This window comes from Phaseolus vulgaris, chromosome 3 (genome assembly GCF_051622355.1).
Source record: "Phaseolus vulgaris cultivar YP4 chromosome 3, ASM5162235v1, whole genome shotgun sequence".
Classification (NCBI taxonomy): domain Eukaryota; kingdom Viridiplantae; phylum Streptophyta; class Magnoliopsida; order Fabales; family Fabaceae; genus Phaseolus; species Phaseolus vulgaris.
Genome location: NC_143500.1, coordinates 47,685,738 through 47,704,039, shown reverse-complemented (window position 1 = coordinate 47,704,039; position 18,302 = coordinate 47,685,738). Strand labels below are relative to the sequence as shown.

Here is an 18,302-nt window from a genome sequence, read left to right as displayed (position 1 = left end):
TCTTTTTTAAAAGGTGAAAACTTAATTTAATTGGCAGAATATTAGTTTCATGATGATTTATAAATATGTTATGGCACTATTAATTATTTAGTGAGGAAAATTTTGACTTAATTTAGAAGACGTGTTAGAAGACGAAAAAGATACTGTTTATAGCTACCTAATTTAAAAAATAAACATAAAATCATATAGTAAATACAATAAATTAATGGAACACACTAAAAATTGTCAATAGAAACATTAAGCCAAAAGACAAGATGCTTAAAAATGAATTACATCATCCATGCATTGTTTTCAGTGAAATTAACTGTTATAGACTATGTTAATTTTGTAAATTTAAGGCATATCTAATAATTTGACACAACAAAATTCACATGAAATAAAATAATTCTTAAATTAGAAATAGCTTAATCAGGTTATTTATTTTATAGCAGCCCAAAGTGAAGACTTTTCTTCAAATTTTTACAATTGAAATTAATACCAGAGTTTAAGCCCATGGTATTAACAATAAACATTTCTTCATGTAGCTGTTGTTGAAGCTAGCAATAGATTATTATATTAAAATTTGAAGAAAAGAAATAGTCATATGCAGACCAAAGAAGTTCATGTGTAGTATGCACAACCACATGAGATTGGATTAAGGATTATGATTTATGACCGGCTTCTGATTTGACACATTCTTTAGTTTTAGAGAAAGAAAAAGGTTTACGCTATTAATTCTTATCTATATTTTCTCATCAAATTCAAAGCGTTGAAAATAAGACGTGCTTACACCAGTTTCCAATGGGTGGATTTTATTTGCAGCTGCTGCAGATAGACGTGAATCTACCCTGTGACTTAGAAATCTAACTCACCACAGACAACAGACATGTAAAAAAAGCAATGGAATTGTCATATCTTTTATTTCAGTTAAAAAAACTGTTAGTATACACAATATTTGCAGAAAATCAAAATTATAAACAAAGTTTACAAGCCAAATAAAAGATTGTAGATTACTTTTTATTAGGAAAAAACAAGGTGTTTCAATCATATACAATCAACAGATAAAATACAACCACAAGAAACATTAATTAGCATAGATTTTTTCTGATCATCATTCAAGTTTAGAACAAAATAGGGAGCGAAACCAGAACCAAAAGCCCTTCTTTTTCTTCTTTGATGGCACAAGTTTTGTGTCCCTTTTGGTGACAAAATCAGCCATATAGTGCACAACTTCCTGGTGAACAACAATGCGAAAAGCGTTAAGTAAATAGAGAAGGTGACGAGATAGGAACAAGTGAAAGTTACAGTGCGCCTCAAAAGGTTTACCTGAGCATCCAACTTGACCAATTCTCTGGGTGGCACCTCAAGGGGGGTATCATCAGCTCGAAAAACTCTTAACTTGGACAAGAACCTGAAAGACTCTGGTAAAGATTTTATTTGATTATCACTTATATCTAACTCCTCAAGCATTTCAAGATTTCCAATTGATGTTGGCAAGGCTCTTAGGTCCGCAAAGTTCTTTCCCAAGTTTAATTTCTTCAAATTAGTTGCAAAACACAGATTCTCTGGTACAAATTCGAGTTCATTAAAGCTAATATCAAGTTCCTTCAAATTCCAGAGATTACCCACTGTGGAAGGCAGCCTCTTAACTCTATTATACTTGAAAGTGAGAATCTCCAACCATTCAAGCTTCCCAATTGCCTCAGGTAGGCCCTTGAGCTGATTGAAATCTAACCTGAGCGCAGATAGAAATGAGCAATTTCCAATTGTGTGAGGCAGTTCCTCAAGCTCGTTGGTCTCAACATTCAATCTCTTCAAGCTGTTCAAATTCCCAATTGTCTCTGGTAAATTTGTGAACCCATTTGAGCTCAAGTCTAGATCAATGAGGTTTGTCAAGTTTCCGAAAGTGACAGGAAGTGATTTCAATCTGTTGGCGTGGAGGTCAAGATCAACAAGGTTTATCAATTCACCAAATGAATGGGGAAGGTTTATAAGTTGGTTTGAGTGAAGATCAAGCTTTGTTAAGGCCTTGAGACCCACAATGGTTGTAGGAAGAGCCATGATTTTGTTTTCAGATAGGTCCATTTCAGTGACATCAGATAATTTCCCAATTGACACTGGCAACCATTCCATCTGATCCACCAACTTCCCTCTAAGTTCAAGGGTTGTAGCTCCACTACCAGCATAACTTTCAATAATAGTAGCAACTTTCATTAGACTGAATTTCTCAATACTTCCATTCCCTACAAAAGTAAAATAAAAAGTAAAATCAGTAAAAGGAAAAACACTATAGCAAGTCAAGGTTTTGAAAAACAGTCCACGACTACAATTCAGCTGCAACATAAAGGTTTTTAGGGTCTCTGTGACTGCAATGCACACCAGCAATACTTGCATATAAATTCTCGCAATATCAAGGATCGCAACAAACCATGACTGTGACCGAAATTTACAAGTAGCCTAGCGAACTAATTAATTGATAAGTTCTCAAAGTAATGAAGCAACTATGAACCAACTACAGTAAAACAAAAAGTTTGGTCCAAAAGTAAAACAAAACCATTTTTTGCATACACCATGCAAACGCTAAGTATAGTTTGTTTTTCTTTCCTTTACATCAGAGAGAAAAACAAAAAGATGTTTCAAATTTTAACCATAATCCATGCATAATAATTGGAAAAAGTTATTTTGACATTACTGTACCAAATTACTTCCATCTTAATAAAATATTATATTATAATAAAACAAGATATTTTTTATTTGTAAAGTGAATGTAAAACAGAAAAGGAAGTGACAAGATATAATGATTCGTAATAATTAGATGAAAGAACATGATCACTGAAACAAAAGTAACAAGTAAATATGAAATTGGGTTATTTCCCATAATACTAACCTTTAGACAAGGAAGGCTGTATCACTTGGAAATGATTCTTCTGTGATTCTTCCTCTTCCTTCACCACTGTTTCACTTGGGTCAGTGATCACAACGAGTTCTTCAGGTAAAGTGGGAAGCTTTTGCTTCTGGGTATCTCCAGAGACCAATTCAGAAGCCCTCTGAATGAGATCACCGAAGGTTTGAAACATCTTTTCGAGCTCAAGAAGTTGAAGAGCCTCTCTCCTGTGTTGGTGGGTGTGGAAAAGTACCATGGTCTTCTTCAGTTGCTGCAGGACAGAGAAGAGGTCTTCAGGGACATCGTGAGGAGGTTGTTGGGTAGAGATTTCGTGGAGTTTGGTTTGTTCCTCGTTGTTGAGGGTATCCACAGTGGACGTGGCAGCTTCCACCTCTTCAATGGAAGGTCGAGGTGGCAGTGACCTATATATTGTGGTGATTTCTTCAACTGTGTCGAGAAAGCCACGTGAAGGTGGTTGTGGAGGGTCTTTTTCACTCTGAAGCATCGTGGCCATGGTTATTGGTATGATGGAAGAGAGGCTTCAATTATAGTGTTGCTTTGTGCTTTCAGGATTTCGCTATTATTTTATTCTGGTTTAGACACAGACAATTCTTGCAGGCTCAGACAGGCTTCGGAGAAAAATAGAAAATAAATACTTTCCTTAGAGAATTGATAATCAATCTCACTTCTCTCCATAGAGAATTTTTCTGAAGTAATTGATTCTTACAAAAACATTTCCCTTGAATAATAAAAATACGTTTTCGTATAAGAAATTTAATAAAAAATTAAAATTATATAATTCAGTTAGTTAAAATTATAGAATTTCATAATCTATTTAAAACTACAATTTTTAATTCTTCATTTCTTATGTATTTTTCCTTTTAGTTGAATCTTAATTAGGTATTATGGATTTGATCTCAACTTGAGTGATGTAGGTTTGTTCTCACTCTAGTTGAAATCGAATCGTCGTTTCTTCAATATAATTTTTTATCTTGTTAGTAAGGTTTCTTTAAAACTAAAATAATTATGATTAATTTTTTACTTATATGTAAAAGGCTGTTTTTCAATGTAGTGTTATGTAATTTTCTAACAACATTAATCAAAGTTTTAGCAGTAAACATTAACGAAATGTTTTGGTAAATGTTAAACATATTGTAAGTAAGATTTTTTTTTTATCAATACAGATTTTTTTTTTCATCAATATTTTGAGATTATTTTTCTATTAAAATAGTTCAAGATTATTTTCCTTTTATGTTAGTCACAATTTCTCAATTAAAAGGTTTTTTTTTTCTAACTTATAAGAAATACTTTTTTGTCAAGATCAAGAAAAGTTTTCAGCTAATATCAATAAAATATTGGCTAAAAAAATTACCTCAATAAAGTAACATTGACAGATTAGAACATAAATAATTGTAATAGATGTAAAAAATTAATATTGGTCGATGTCAATGAAAAACTCTTGTTGATGTGAGTTAAAAAAATATTAGTAATTAACTCTGACTGAAAAACTGCATTGACTAAAGTCAACTCAAAAACATCTTTGAATATTTTTTATTATTAAATATTTTTTAATATTAACATATTTTTTTTTATATTTTTGGAAAATATCTTTTTACATTTTTTTACATTTGAAATATTTTATAAAAAATAAAGTTCAATAAATTTGAATTAATTTATCCAAACAAAGCATTTAAAAATGAATAAATTTAAATCCAAGGTCAATTTAAATATATTAAGTTAAGTTCTTTAAGATTACGAAATTTTCTATTAAAACACCTTTTTTAAATATTCATGATATTTAATAACAGTATGAGATAATAACAAGTCAAAGATAAAATCGATTAAGTATGTCTTAATTGTCTAAAATTTTGATTTTTTTTTAACAATGTTCAAAATTATTTTTTTTAAAAATCTTATTTTTTTAATATCTTCAAAGTAACCCAAGCAACCAAAACATGATTGAAATTGTTGAAAGTTGTTTCCATCATTATCTTAAAATCTCTTAGTTGCCTTGATACTACAAGGAAAATGCATTTTAGTAAAGTGTGGGTCACAAAAGATAAAAGATAACATAATATCTACATAAACTTGACACAAAAATAAATATCAAATCTTGTTTTGATTATGAAAACGGTTAAGCCACATTCAATTTCAACTTACACCATGCTATTCAATTAGGGTTAGGACATATGGCGTTTTTTTTGTGCTTTTGCTCTCAGCTCCCAACCTCTTCATCACTTTTCTCGGTAAGAAACTATAACTCTTTCTCTCTTTATTTTCCCTTTGCGTTTTGATTCAGTTTTCAGATTAAAAAAACTCACTAAAACATAAAAAAAATATTTTTTAAAAAATTAATATATAATTCATTTAATATAATAACTAATTATTTTTTTATTTAATAATTTTGTTATGATGTATAAAGTTAAAAAATTGACATGTGCATAACTTTAATAATAAATTATTCATACTTTCGAATAGTTTGACATATTTTTCTGCTTTTTTTAATATAATTTGATGATAAAAAGAAGGTGCAAGGAATATTGAACACTATTGAGATTTTTATTTACTAAAACACAATTAGGTTATTTGGAACACCTGAGCTTCTGGAACAAAGATTGATAAAGATGTTTCTTTCTCTTCAAGTAATACTTCGCTTTCTTTTCCTTTCTTTATTCACTCTCCTCATTCTTTCCATTTTCTATTTTTCCACCTTTGAAAAGTATTATGTGTAAAAATTCTCTTAGAAAAAGTTTACTTTGACACCACACAGTAAACCTCACACATCTAACAGATAAGTATAATAATATAATAATATTTTAAATTAAAAAATAAAATAAATATAATTAAAATAATAATTTATTAGTGTGTGGAGTGTATATATTTTATTGTATGGGGTATTAAAATATCATCATTCTCTTAGATGCAATTTCTTGCATTCACACTCCCATCTCTGTTTCATTTTACATTGTGTAATTAGTTCACATCCTTGACGATAATATTCATTGTAATTATTTACTTCTTTATGTATTATTAATAAATATAAACATTATGCAAAATATAACATTATTTTAAAGAACAATAAAATAAATTGGCTTATTAAAAAATATAATTAGCGTTGATTTCAAGGGAAATCGACGGAATAATAACAAGAAAAAAAAAAAAATATTGCGGCTAGAACAGTGAATCAAACAAATAAAGATTGTTAGCGTCTGTATCGTATATTACGCCATGACCAAATATGTTTTTTAACCATCATACATTAATATGGTATTGATAAAATAAAAAGTGAAAATATTTTTGTATATTTAACACACAAAAATTTATAAACAATAACGAATAATTTAAAAAATTATGTAGTGGTGGGACGAATAGAACTGTACTTTAGTTTGTACTTCTTTACGAGCTGTTAAATCTATCTTGTGTTTTTTAGGGATGAATAAATTGGTTCGTATTCTAACCCTTAATTTTATCATACCAAATAAATACAATGAGCTTATATAATCATCATGCATTCCTAGTGTATTTTGGACGAGTTTATAAATTAATTAATCTGCTTATACCTCTAATATTACTATTAAAATATCTATATATACATATAAATATATTATAACTACTTCTATATCACTTTAATAGAAACTAATTGTGATAATATTCAAAACAAAGCTTAGATATATCTAAAAGTTACAATACTATAAATATATACACTTAAAAAAATCATTAAATAAAAAATAAATAAAAAATTTATAAATAAAAAATAATTAATCACATTACATTAACTAAATTAAATATTATTTTAGAGACTAAAATATTATGAATATTTAAAGTAGTTTTTATTATTAATAAAATTTATAAATTAATTTTTAATTTGTTATTTAATTAGCTACCTAGGTTTTAGTTACTAACTATTTTAAATTCTAAAATAAATATCTAAAAACTTGGTAGCTAATTAGATACTAAGTAGATACCAATTTAGAAAATAGTTTATAAATTTAAAAAATACTTTAAATATTAATATTTTTTTAATCTATAAAATAGTATCTAATTTAGTAACTAATTATTTTTTATTTTTAAAATTGATTTTTATTTATTAATCTAAAATTATTTAATTTTGCAATATGATAACTAGAATAAAGTTAATAAATACACTATTGATGGTTAAGGAGTTATGGATAGTCAAGCCAAAGGTTTTTTTTTTCTTACTCGCTGATGTTTTCAACCTACATCCCTATAATTTTTAAAATTTCACATACATCCTTATTTAAATGGGTGTGTTAGTGTGAGAAATGTTAGTATTATGGTGGTGATTGTTGGTCATTCCTAGTGATTGTGTTTAGTGATGGTGGTTGTTGGTCATTTCCAGTTAATGATTGTGCTTAGTGTTGGATATCTCAACTAAAGATGTTTGATGAAGTCATAAGTCTTAAAGAGAATACTTGGTGACTCATGAGAGTTTAGGTATCTTAGTCTAGTGTTTGTGTTTTGATTTATCTTCTATCTCAAGCATATGATAAAGCTTCCAAGCACAAAACCTTTACAAAAGAGTTAAACGGTTTTTACTTAACTAATTTTTTTTTCAATCAATTAAAAATGTTGTTAACGAGTTAAAATTTTGTTTCCTAAAGCACTGCAACTTTTTTTAATTGATTGAAACTGCTTTCAATTGGTTAAAATTCTTCTTACCTGAAAAGTACATTTTTTTCAATTGATTATTCGAAGAAACAATCTATTAAAAAAATTTCTCTGATGGAGTTTATCTCTAAAACTGTTTTGAGTTAGATTTGTTTCCATTTTCAGTTTCAACTATTCAAAATCTATTTTAAATTTGACTAAGTGTTTTTTGAAAAATCATCCTGTTATTTCCTTTTTCAACTTGTTGTTTCCTTAACCGTTTTCAAAATTGTTTTGAAATCAATCTTTGTTTTAAATCTATAAAATGGAGGCTTAGTTTCTAATTTGAATTTCTCTTCACTACACACATACATATTGTTTTCAAAGCTTGAGAGAATTCTGAGTGAATTGGTTTTTGGAGAAATTTTGAGTCTTTGAGAGTTTTTGGTGCTTTCACTTTCATCACTTGCTTGAGGTAAATGATTCATCAAAGTGGGTTGTTGTTTGGAGGTCTTTTTTTTAGTCTTATGAATTTGCAGAAAGGTGTTTTTATTTCTTATCATTTTTGTTTTGTAAGATTGTTGTATTTTTATAAGATAGTGTTTCTTGAAGTATAACACTGTTGTAATAGGGTTTTACAGGGTGTGTTCTTAGTTCTTGTAGTGTTCAAGAATTCTTCTTGGTTGTCTTTGTGTAAAAAGATACTTTTGACTTTGAATTTTCTTAAGAGAAATTATTAATCGGTTGTTTCTATAAACAATCTATTGATTTTCTTATGGAAGTATTATGTTAAGGAAATTTCAACTAGCTATTTCATAAAACAACCAATTGTTTTTCTGTCATTATTGAATATTTTGATCTTTGTGAAAATTAGTCTAAGTCCAATTCGCCCCCCTCTTGAACTTAGACTCCCATAAGGTCAATACTTAGTAGTGGTGGTTGGTGGCTGGTGGTGCTTCAGTATTTAGTGAGTTTCGTTGTTTTTTGTTCTTGAGTTTCAGTTCCAAATTGTGAAATTTAGAGACCTACCAAATTACACAATCTGGAATGTAAATCATTAATTGGTTTATAGTTTGGAACATACAATCCATAATACAAATTGTTAAAAGTACAATCCAAAATACAATTTATTTAAGAACAAGAACGTACAATTCATAATATAAAGTTTGTGATTTTCTTATAAAATAATTTAATTTTTACTTTTTAAATGTGTGTAATTGCAGTACAATGTCAAGTATTACACATTGCTTTATAGTCACTATCTAGAAAATATTAGCAATAATTGTCAAATATAGAGATGAAATCCTAATTTTGGATAAGAAAATCTGACGAAGTAGATAAGTTGTTCGACTAGATGAGTATGATATAATGAAGTTTGTGACAACTTAAGATGAATTGGTGGAGGAGACTATGTTTGGCCTTTTACAACAAATAAGGTAAGTAGAATGCCTGTCATTTGTGTAAAAGTTTTTATAGAGGACACATACTTATGTGTAATGTATATGTGTAGATATTTGGTACATGAGAAGACTTATTCGATTGGTGCATAGGGTGACCTTTGAACTTGGTTTTGTAATTGTCATATTATGGTCTAACAAAGCAAATGCACAACAAACAAGGAAAACATATGTATTGTTAGGTTGTGAAATGGCTGGTAAGTATAGGAACCAACTAAGTATAGTTTTGGATCTAAAAATACATTCCAGATTATACATCCATAATGTATTATGTTTTTTAAATACATTACAGATTTTGCAATTTGAAATGCATTTTCAAATTTTGTAATCCAAAACTACTTTCTGGATTGCACAATAAAAAAATATATTTTGTTTTTTAAATAAATTTCGGATCGTAAAATTCATAATATAATTCTAGATCCAGAAATGCATTACAAATTGCACAAATAAAAATGTATTAAATATATTTTAAATTATACAATTTGAAAACTTCCTAATTACTCAATTCAAAAACAGCAAAAACACAATTTAAAAAAAAAAAACTTATTCAACCAACTTGGTAGGACAAGTACCATGTAAGACACTCACAACCAAGGGATCATGCAATGCCTTTAAGAGCAAGACTGCAAACAACTATAGAAAGGGAGTATGTGCTACTACAGTCAAGATGGAGAAGATGAAGAGGTAGAAAAGAAAAAAAAATGTAAGATTTTTATTTATCTTTTCACTAAGGGTATAATGGATATTTCATCACCATATGGGAGTGCAAGTTAAAAACATTGAGATGCAAGAAGAAAATGATTTTTTTTTATCTTTTCACTAAGGGTATAATGGATATTTCATCACCATATGGGAGTGCAAGTTAAAAACATTGAGATGCAAGAAGAAAATGCCTTAGCTAAAAATGTCTCTCTAGATTTAGGATTTTTTATTAGGTTGTGTTCTCTACCATCCATAAAAATGCAACTAATTGGAAATATATATATATATATATATATATATTTATTTATTTTCTTGTTCTATCCATATCATTTTTTGAAAATTGCCTGTTCAAATTGAATAATTCAATCCTCCAATTTTTATGAATGTGACTTTGTTCATTCTTTATAACTAAATTTTACATTTAGTGACCTTTTTTTACCATAATAAAGTTGGTAAAATAACTAAACCGCTATATTAGTATTTTTTATATTTAAATTTAACATTTAATAACACCTTTATACCATCACAAAATTGGCAAGAGAATTAAATACATATGTTTTAAAGTTTGATGGCTAATTAATCAGTTTTTAAAACAAAACAAAAAAAAAAACAAAAACATATTTAATCTAAATAAAAATATTGTCATGTTTCAAAACTCATTTTAGTTAGCTTTTTGTATGCATTTAATGCTTTGTTTCAATTTATTATCTTTTGAAGCACATCAGTTACAGTGTTTGATCAGGTTGTGATTTTCTCAAATCATTTTACACTGCAACGAGTATGTCAACAAATTATAGAGTGATACATCGTATATTATAAAATTAAGTATATAAATAGCTTAAACAGAACAAAACTCCATAAATCAGTAAAATCCATCATTGACGGGGAATGAAAGCACAAAACTAAAAGGGGGGAAAAGAGAAGGAAAACATTTTGTTTTCGGGAAACAGATCAACAGATAATAAACCATACTTAGAAAAGGAATTAGGTATCTAATGAAAAGATTTGCACATTAGGGAAAGGAGGTAAAGTTCTTAAAATAAAACAATAACACAATATCATTTCTTATTTTCAAGCCAATGGTAGCAACCAACTATATTTCAGACATTCCATGGGACATTTAAGGTAATGCCAGGACTTAGTTTTTTTATTTATATTGTGAGGTTTAGTGGGACGAGTAACCCCACCGATCTAGTGCACAAAATTATGTAAAATTCATAGGGTATACCTGCCCAAGTCCCATTGTAACATAACTTTTAAAAGAGTTAGGAACTTGCCCCAAATACACGGATTCTCTGTTGGATTTGAACCCTGCAGCAAGGGCAAGCAGCCTTACCTCCTTTTCTTCCATACTCATCACTGCAACTAGCACACATAACTTGGTGTGCACACGGCAAGAAAACAATGGAGACTTCATCTTTCATACATATAATGCATTCTCTGTTGCTATTCACTTCTTTATCTGAAAAATCGTCCAGATTATCTAATTGTTGAAGCAGCCTAGCAATGGTCTCTCTTTGGGGCTTCGTGCCCTCAGAGTTGCTTGTAGGTGAAGTGCTTGATTGGTGATGCAACTCAGCAGACTGAGCAGATGCTTTAAGGCGCGAAAGTTCCTGCTCCAGTCTTAATAGATCATCCTTGTGGCGCTGGAAATCTATCTCTATCTTCAGACGCAAAGCCTCAATCCTCCTCTTATTATTAGATTCAGCTGCTTCCTTAGAGCGCCGTTCCTCCTCAACCAGTACTAAGGCTTCCTCTTTAGCCTTCAACTCCTCCTTCCACTTGACCTGTAACAAGTTATTACACAAAATAAATGCTTCAGCAATATTAGTATTATCACAGAAATTGCAATTTTCACGGAATAAGGATTTAGTAGTGAGGAGAACAAAACAACCGGTACAAATAAATAGCACGGAAATGACAAAACCATGGGTAAACCAAGTGAGAACTCAAAAACAATCAACAGATCCAGGTGTAATAATCATCAATAACTAGATTATACACCTATAGAATATAATTTAAGGATCATCAAGGATTGAAGGAAACAAATTTACAGTATGTCTAAGCTTAAAGCTGGAACCAAATAATCTACATATTGGAATACAAGAAACACTAGTGAATTTGTTTAATTTACATTAATTCAAGTGTTTCATGTTCTTTTAATCACTGCAAATAAAGAAACTTTTGCTTTTGTTCCTAAAAAATATTATCTCCTTTTAGTTTCTTATTTATGAGAAATGTGACAGGTGTAGTTATTGTCCTTCTTTTCCACTTTAGTTAATAATGTTCGTAATATGGATCACAATTGTCACGTTTTCATAAATGAGAGATGATTTTGTTTGTTATGAACTAGAAGCAAACATTTTCCTATTTATAGTGATTAAATATACATTTAACTCATAATTAATTTTAGTCTGATTAGATCAAGGAAGAATATGATAATAAACAACGGAGAGATACATCTCATAATATGACAAAGGGGTGGTTTCTTTTATTTGGATTAGTTTGGAAGAGCATGGTATGGGTGCCAATAGCAATATAAAGTTGAAAATAAGCAGGCAAAGGGCAAAACACATAAATATGTTAAAGCCTCACTGGATATTAGCTCAAATCAAAATAGTTATGTGTGAGTACTACAATACCTTCAACATATCATAAGAGATATATTATCAGCATCTAAAGTGTAAACTTCTTTTACATGACATGACGGAATAAACACACCCAAGCCTCATTTCAATAAAATAAATGTGATCGGAATAATCACCATTGGGGTCTATGAAAACAATAATAAAAACAACTAAAATGAAGTTAGTTTATCTTTAACCAACATTATCCTACTTCCTAAAATATCAGAGGCATTTCTATCCTGGGATGAAGTTAAATCCCATTTTCCATCATGACATAAGCATTTTGAAGATCTCACTCACTTTGAATAACAGTTCCAAAACATAATACCAAAGAGAACAAAATACAAGATTAATAATTTTAACAGAGAAAACCCACCAATTTGGTAGTTAAAGTTATTTGTGTCACCACGTTAGTCCTTAAAATATTTGGATTGCAAAGTTTACCCATCAGATATTTAATTCATCACATTAGTCTTTCAGATATGTAAAATTTCACAATATTGGTCTCCATAAAAGACTAAAGTTACGATAAAATAATCTTTCATGGTCAAATTTGGTGACAGATTATACATTTGAGAGAAAAGATCTCTAAAATTTCACCAAATCTAATCCTTATCAAAGAACTAAAATGGTGTTAAAAAGAATCTTTTTGAGAATTTAGTGACATTTATCTTCGAGAAACTAATTTGATGACAAAATATATGGAGAACTAAAGTGGTGACAAAATGAATCCTTGAGAAACTAATTTGATGATCAAATTTTGTATAGTACTAATGTGCCACATAACTTTGGAGGACCAAATTCCAGAGTTTTTTAAACTTATGAAATAAACACCATCCTCAATCCAGAGTATGATTAAAACCTAAATAACAACAAAAGCTATGCAGCTGTAATTGAATGGCCGATGCCTCTGGCTGCCATGAAAAATGAGAAAAAAGGAATGAAGAAAACAAATGATGAACTTAATTTCTTTTAAGAACACGTTGATAAACAGCAAAATAATTGGGAAACTTACCCTCAAAAGTTAGTTATTGAGGGGGAAGAACCAAATACTTAAATACTCCACCAAGCACCTTATACTACTCAATGTAGGACGTAGGCATCCCATAATAACCATGTTCCTATCATAGCAGTGCCCCTAAGAGATGATGTCTCAATGACTTCCATCCTATGACACTTTACTCGGTGACACTTCACACAACTCCCCGTCGGTCAGAACCCTCTCCCAGTCAAAATCCTTAGTAGATAGATAGCCCATCACAAGACACCAACAACCAGCTCTGATACCAATTAACAAGTACCCAAATACGTGTGGAACCCACCCTCAAAAGCTAGCTATTAAGGAGGAAAATCAAATACTTCAATATTTCACCGAGCATCCCATACTACTTGATGTAAAAAAAAAGGAACACAGAATAATTAAAGAAATATATAGACCGTGAGGTGTAAAGAAAGAACACAGCATACTAATTAAAAAAGAAACCAGAGAGCTGTATTATGATGCAATAACAGAGGGTTGACTGGAAACAACACTAGAAATCCATGGGTTGCCTGAAAATGACACATATCTTTGGAATGACCAGAAATGATTCCAGAAAACTGTGGCCAGGGGCCAGAAACAAAACACAAGTCAAGTTTGGTGTTTTTGTCCCAACAAGGGAGAGTTTAAGGATTTTGACTATTATTAAAAACCCTAAGCAATTCGGACAATAAACCAGGAAAAAACAGAAAGGAATACCCATTAAATAAGTTCAATAACGCACAGAATAACAGGAAGTAAAGAAGGGAATTTGTCCTCGTGCAGAATAGTGGCTGCAAATTTTTTGGACAGAGGCTGCAACCCAAGGCTATAATAGCAAATTGTGGCATAACTAGATTTTCATAACAGTCAGAGGCTTCTTAACTGCCATAGAGCTCTCTTATAATATTCCGTTGATAACTTTTGTCAATAGTGTCCTGAGCTGTCATTATTTTCTCAGACATGAAGTTTGTATTATTAAATGTCTGTGGTGTGTTGTATTTTAACAGCACGCAATCCCATAACAGTGATGCTTATATACATATTAACAAGTATGGACAAATATAGATGTGAACAATTTAAATTGTCCATAGAAATTAAGTTCTTGTCATGTACTCTATCCTGACACAAATGTCAATTATGCATCCAACCTGATCACAACTTCTATAACTCTCCATGCTTCAAAGCATAATGCAATATGTATGAAGTAAAAGAAAAAAGAATGAAAAAAAAACACATTTCATCAGTTTCAAGTCACAATTATCAGCAACTACATTGAAATATAAACGTTGCCTTTAATGTTAGATATGCATTCAATTGCTCGGGTTAAAAATGAATAAAATCCTCAATGCAGAAACTATCAATTTCAATATGACAATAGCAAACTTTTTTTGTTGGTATTTACTGATATCTTTTGTACATAACACCTATGACTTTTTATTTTAATTATAAATATCATTAATTGAGTAAATTTTATCATTTTTGAGAATTTAAATCACGCAGTATACATTATCTAAACTAGATAAAAATTTCAAAATAGTAGTTATCCCACTATGACCATTTTAGGGCTGACCAACCACTATATGCCACTATCCATGATTTAAAATACTGGTGCTTCCAATTGGGGTTTCAACTTCACGCCTTTGTACTACAGGTAAAGTGCACCCATATATGTAGATCAATTTGCAAAATTGGGCTACACTTTGTGGTTGAAGTACGTTATGTCCAATCAATGCAAACATAGGAAAAAGCTCAAAACCATATTTTCTTTTCTTTTTGGTGGTCTGTGTGTGGCCCTGTTAAATATAATAATGGGGTATAAAGAGCAAACCTCAGCTTCCTTTTGATACTGTCTAATCTGAACCAACATTTCTTGTGTCTCTGATATCTTCTGTTTTTCACCAGAAATCTCTTGCTGCAGCTTAGCTTTCTGTTTTTCCCAAGCTAGAAGTTTTTTTAAACATTTTTTCTCCCTTTTTGCAACTTCTAAGCAAGCTGTCACTGACTCTGATGCACTTAATTTGGAAGCCTCCATCTCTGCTTTCATTTCTGCATTTTCAGTTTCTAGTCTCCTCACAGCTGCATTCGCAAGGTCCAGTTGACCACTGGCCTTTCTCAAAGCATTCTCCATCTCTGAGAGCCTCTTCATGGTTGTGTCCTCAAGGGCCGGTTTCCCTTTCTTCAATTTCTGAGTCTCCTCTCTTTCCATCCGCAACATTTTGAGTTCAGTTAGATCACTGCTTAGCTTTCTAGCAGCCTGCATTGCCTTCTGATGAGCCCAGTCTTTTCGCTCACCGACCTGCTTCTCAAGATCCTTAATCTGATGAAATAAAGTGACTATCACCTCATCCTTCTGATCTTCCGCCACAAGCTCCAAATTCTCATCAAGATTCAAATCACGAAATTTACTCAGCACCGAATTCACAGCGTCTTGGTTATCGAGATTCTGTGAATCTCCTCCAGACTGCTCAGCCGGGACTCCTGTCCCGGTCGCTGTAAAAGAATCCAAACTATGTTGTGCAGTACTCCGCCCAGAAATGGTCTTTGCCTGCGCCTGCAACTGCTTGGAGTTTGCCCTAAAACCAGCAGCAAACATTGCAACATTTCTCTTTAATAAGGACTTCATTGAAGGAGAAAGGTTAAACCTCTTCGGAAACTCAATGTCTCTTTGCAGCTGCAAATTCATCTCTGTCCCGCAAGAGAATATCCCATTCACTGGAAAATCCAAGCCTCCCCCATTTCCAAATCCCCACCCTCCATGAAACCTACAAAAAGCCGGTCCCATAACACCAATCGAATTGCCACCACCCTCACCGGTAACCGGAGCAGGGCTCCCAGTGCCTGGCACAGGAATATCCATAGCACTAGCCCTCCCAACATGAAGATCATTCATGAGCAAACACCACATGGCATCACCTTTGCTCAAATGTGGCCTCACCTGTTGCACCAAACACACCAAAGCCGCCACAGAGTACTCCTCTAACTGCCTCAAATTAGAGAACACGGGCTCAGTCTCATCCATATTCCCACCACCACCACCATCACTATTACTATTCAAATACGCCAAGGAATTGTGCAAAATATTTGTCAGCGCATCCATGCCACCATAACAATGCCCATTTCGCAGCATGGCCTTAACAGCAACATCCTCATCGTAACCCAACGCAACAAGCTTTGAGACAGCTTCATTGTAAATAAACTCCAAGTTTTTCAACAGAATCTCTTCCAATTGTTCCTCTGTACAGTAACCCCACCCAGTTTCCTCCACATTAGGGTTTGAATTTGGGCTCGGGGAAGAATCGTTGACAGCCATATGATATCTGAAGGGCTTGAGACCAGACTCGGCTATGGATTTGGATATGGCATCTTTGTCGCAAGAATCCGGGTCCGGTTTCGCCGATCGCGGTCTCCGATTAGCCCTGATATGTTTTTCCCTCATGGTGCAACCCATATGATTTCTGCGTTTTCGTCGAGTTTTAGAGGGAGATGAATTATAGGGCTGGAAAACGAAGGATTGGGTATGGAAAAAGAAGATCAAGATCGAAGCTTGGTTAAAGAATGGTGGGATGAGGATCGAGGGATAGTGGGCGAAGAGGGAGATAGGTGATAAAATGGATTTTGATGGAAAAAAAAAAGAAAAAAGAAAAAGAGAAAGAAAGGGTTGCTGATTGGCTCAGCGTTATTGGTTCTGAGAGAGCTCAGTGTGGAGAATCACAACCTCGATTGGTTCAGCGTCATTGGATAAATGGGTCTTTCAACTCTCTATAAAGGTTAATCCTTTTCTTCCTTTGATTTATTATGGTTATATTCGTTAAAATATTTTTATTTTTTCATCTATCTCTTTAAATTAAGTAAAATTTAATTCAGTGTTTGATTATTTAATATTTTTTAGGGAAATTTCGGCACACTTTTTGTAGTTCTTTTTAAATCAATGACACTTCTATTTTCTCTGTTTTTTCCCAAAATAACTCACTCATTTCTTTCATGATATAGACTTCACAATTTACAAGTTTTAATTTATTCGTATCTTCTATTTTAATTTTATCGAAAAATATATGTTGATAGATATGTATTTTAACATATTTATAAGAAAAATAAAAATTAAATAAATATAGATGCCAATGTATATTAAAATTATATATAGAAAATTTTGCTTTCATGAAAATAGAGTATATATTTATATTTTTATAATATTCCTATTTATCTCATCTAAATAATATAATATGTCTGTAATATTTAATTCAATATTTACATATTCATTACAATTATATAATATTTCAAAATATATTCTTCTTAATATATACATAACTAAAAACAAATAAATATAAGTTGTTTTATTAGTTGAAAGTGAAGTTCTAACATCTAAAATATTATTTATTTTCGTATAAATACAATACGATGATTATAAATAAAGAAAACAAACACAATACAAACAAAAGTGTAAGTTAGTTATTTTTAAAACTTCTAATATAAATATCACTATAATAATCAATGTATCAATTCTCATAATTTTTTCAAAAGAAATCAAATATCTATAATGATTCATAATTCATATTTCTCATGTCAGATTTCTACTTACTAATATACACAAATATTTGGCTCTACTTCCGAAAGACTCATGCATTGACTTTGAGTCAAAGATATATACACATGTCATATTATCTCAATGTGAAATTCACACAATTATGCGCATAATAATCTCAATATCATATAACATCATATGACATGGTTAATTCATATGACCTATAAGATATAAGATCATATTATATTTCAAATTGCAAACAAAATCATATGAACCTCTCTCGACTTTCAATACCCGATAATCTTCATATATAATTTCAATGTAACATAAGAATCAAGATATCTCATTCTAGAGGAATCCATGCTCAATGCATATCTTACTAATTTAAACACGGTATTTTCTTTCCTAAAAATATTATGTTTTGATCACATTTTTCACATCTCATATCACACATAATCAAACCATTTAATCACACCAAAGCTTAAAAATTCAATCAAACCAAAAT

General features: G+C 30.9%; 2 protein-coding genes across 2 annotated transcripts; both read right to left on the bottom strand.

The window, feature by feature from the left end:
* Nucleotides 1–962: 962 nt before the first annotated feature.
* On the bottom strand, nucleotides 963–3,605 carry LOC137808173 (uncharacterized). The gene is made up of 3 exons (XM_068609149.1): nucleotides 2,867–3,605; nucleotides 1,306–2,222; nucleotides 963–1,213 (listed from the first exon to the last, which is right to left on the bottom strand). The coding sequence occupies exons 1-3, from the start codon at nucleotides 3,375–3,377 to the stop codon at nucleotides 1,091–1,093; spliced, it is 1,551 nt and encodes a 516-aa protein (XP_068465250.1). The 5' UTR covers nucleotides 3,378–3,605; the 3' UTR covers nucleotides 963–1,090.
* A 7,065-nt stretch (nucleotides 3,606–10,670) lies between these two features.
* Nucleotides 10,671–17,041, bottom strand: LOC137808172 (RING/U-box superfamily protein). The gene is made up of 2 exons (XM_068609148.1): nucleotides 15,107–17,041; nucleotides 10,671–11,417 (listed from the first exon to the last, which is right to left on the bottom strand). Exons 1-2 carry the CDS (start codon nucleotides 16,724–16,726, stop codon nucleotides 10,896–10,898), a joined length of 2,142 nt encoding a protein of 713 aa, XP_068465249.1. The 5' UTR covers nucleotides 16,727–17,041; the 3' UTR covers nucleotides 10,671–10,895.
* Nucleotides 17,042–18,302: the final 1,261 nt, after the last annotated feature.

Bases quoted from the DNA above. Each gene is read 5' to 3' on its own strand.
- LOC137808172 (XM_068609148.1), bottom strand. From the start codon at position 16,726: ATGGGTTGCACCATGAGGGAAAAACATATCAGGGCTAATCGGAGACCG. The intron at 11,418-15,106 runs GTTTGCTCTTTA...AACTTGTTACAG, and splicing joins AGTATCAAAAGGAAGCTGAG to GTCAAGTGGAAGGAGGAGTT.
- LOC137808173 (XM_068609149.1), bottom strand. From the start codon at position 3,377: ATGGCCACGATGCTTCAGAGTGAAAAAGACCCTCCACAACCACCTTCA. The intron at 2,223-2,866 runs GTTAGTATTATG...TTACTTTTGTAG, and splicing joins ACAGCCTTCCTTGTCTAAAG to GGAATGGAAGTATTGAGAAA. The intron at 1,214-1,305 runs GTAAACCTTTTG...GTTGTTCACCAG, and splicing joins TGGTCAAGTTGGATGCTCAG to GAAGTTGTGCACTATATGGC.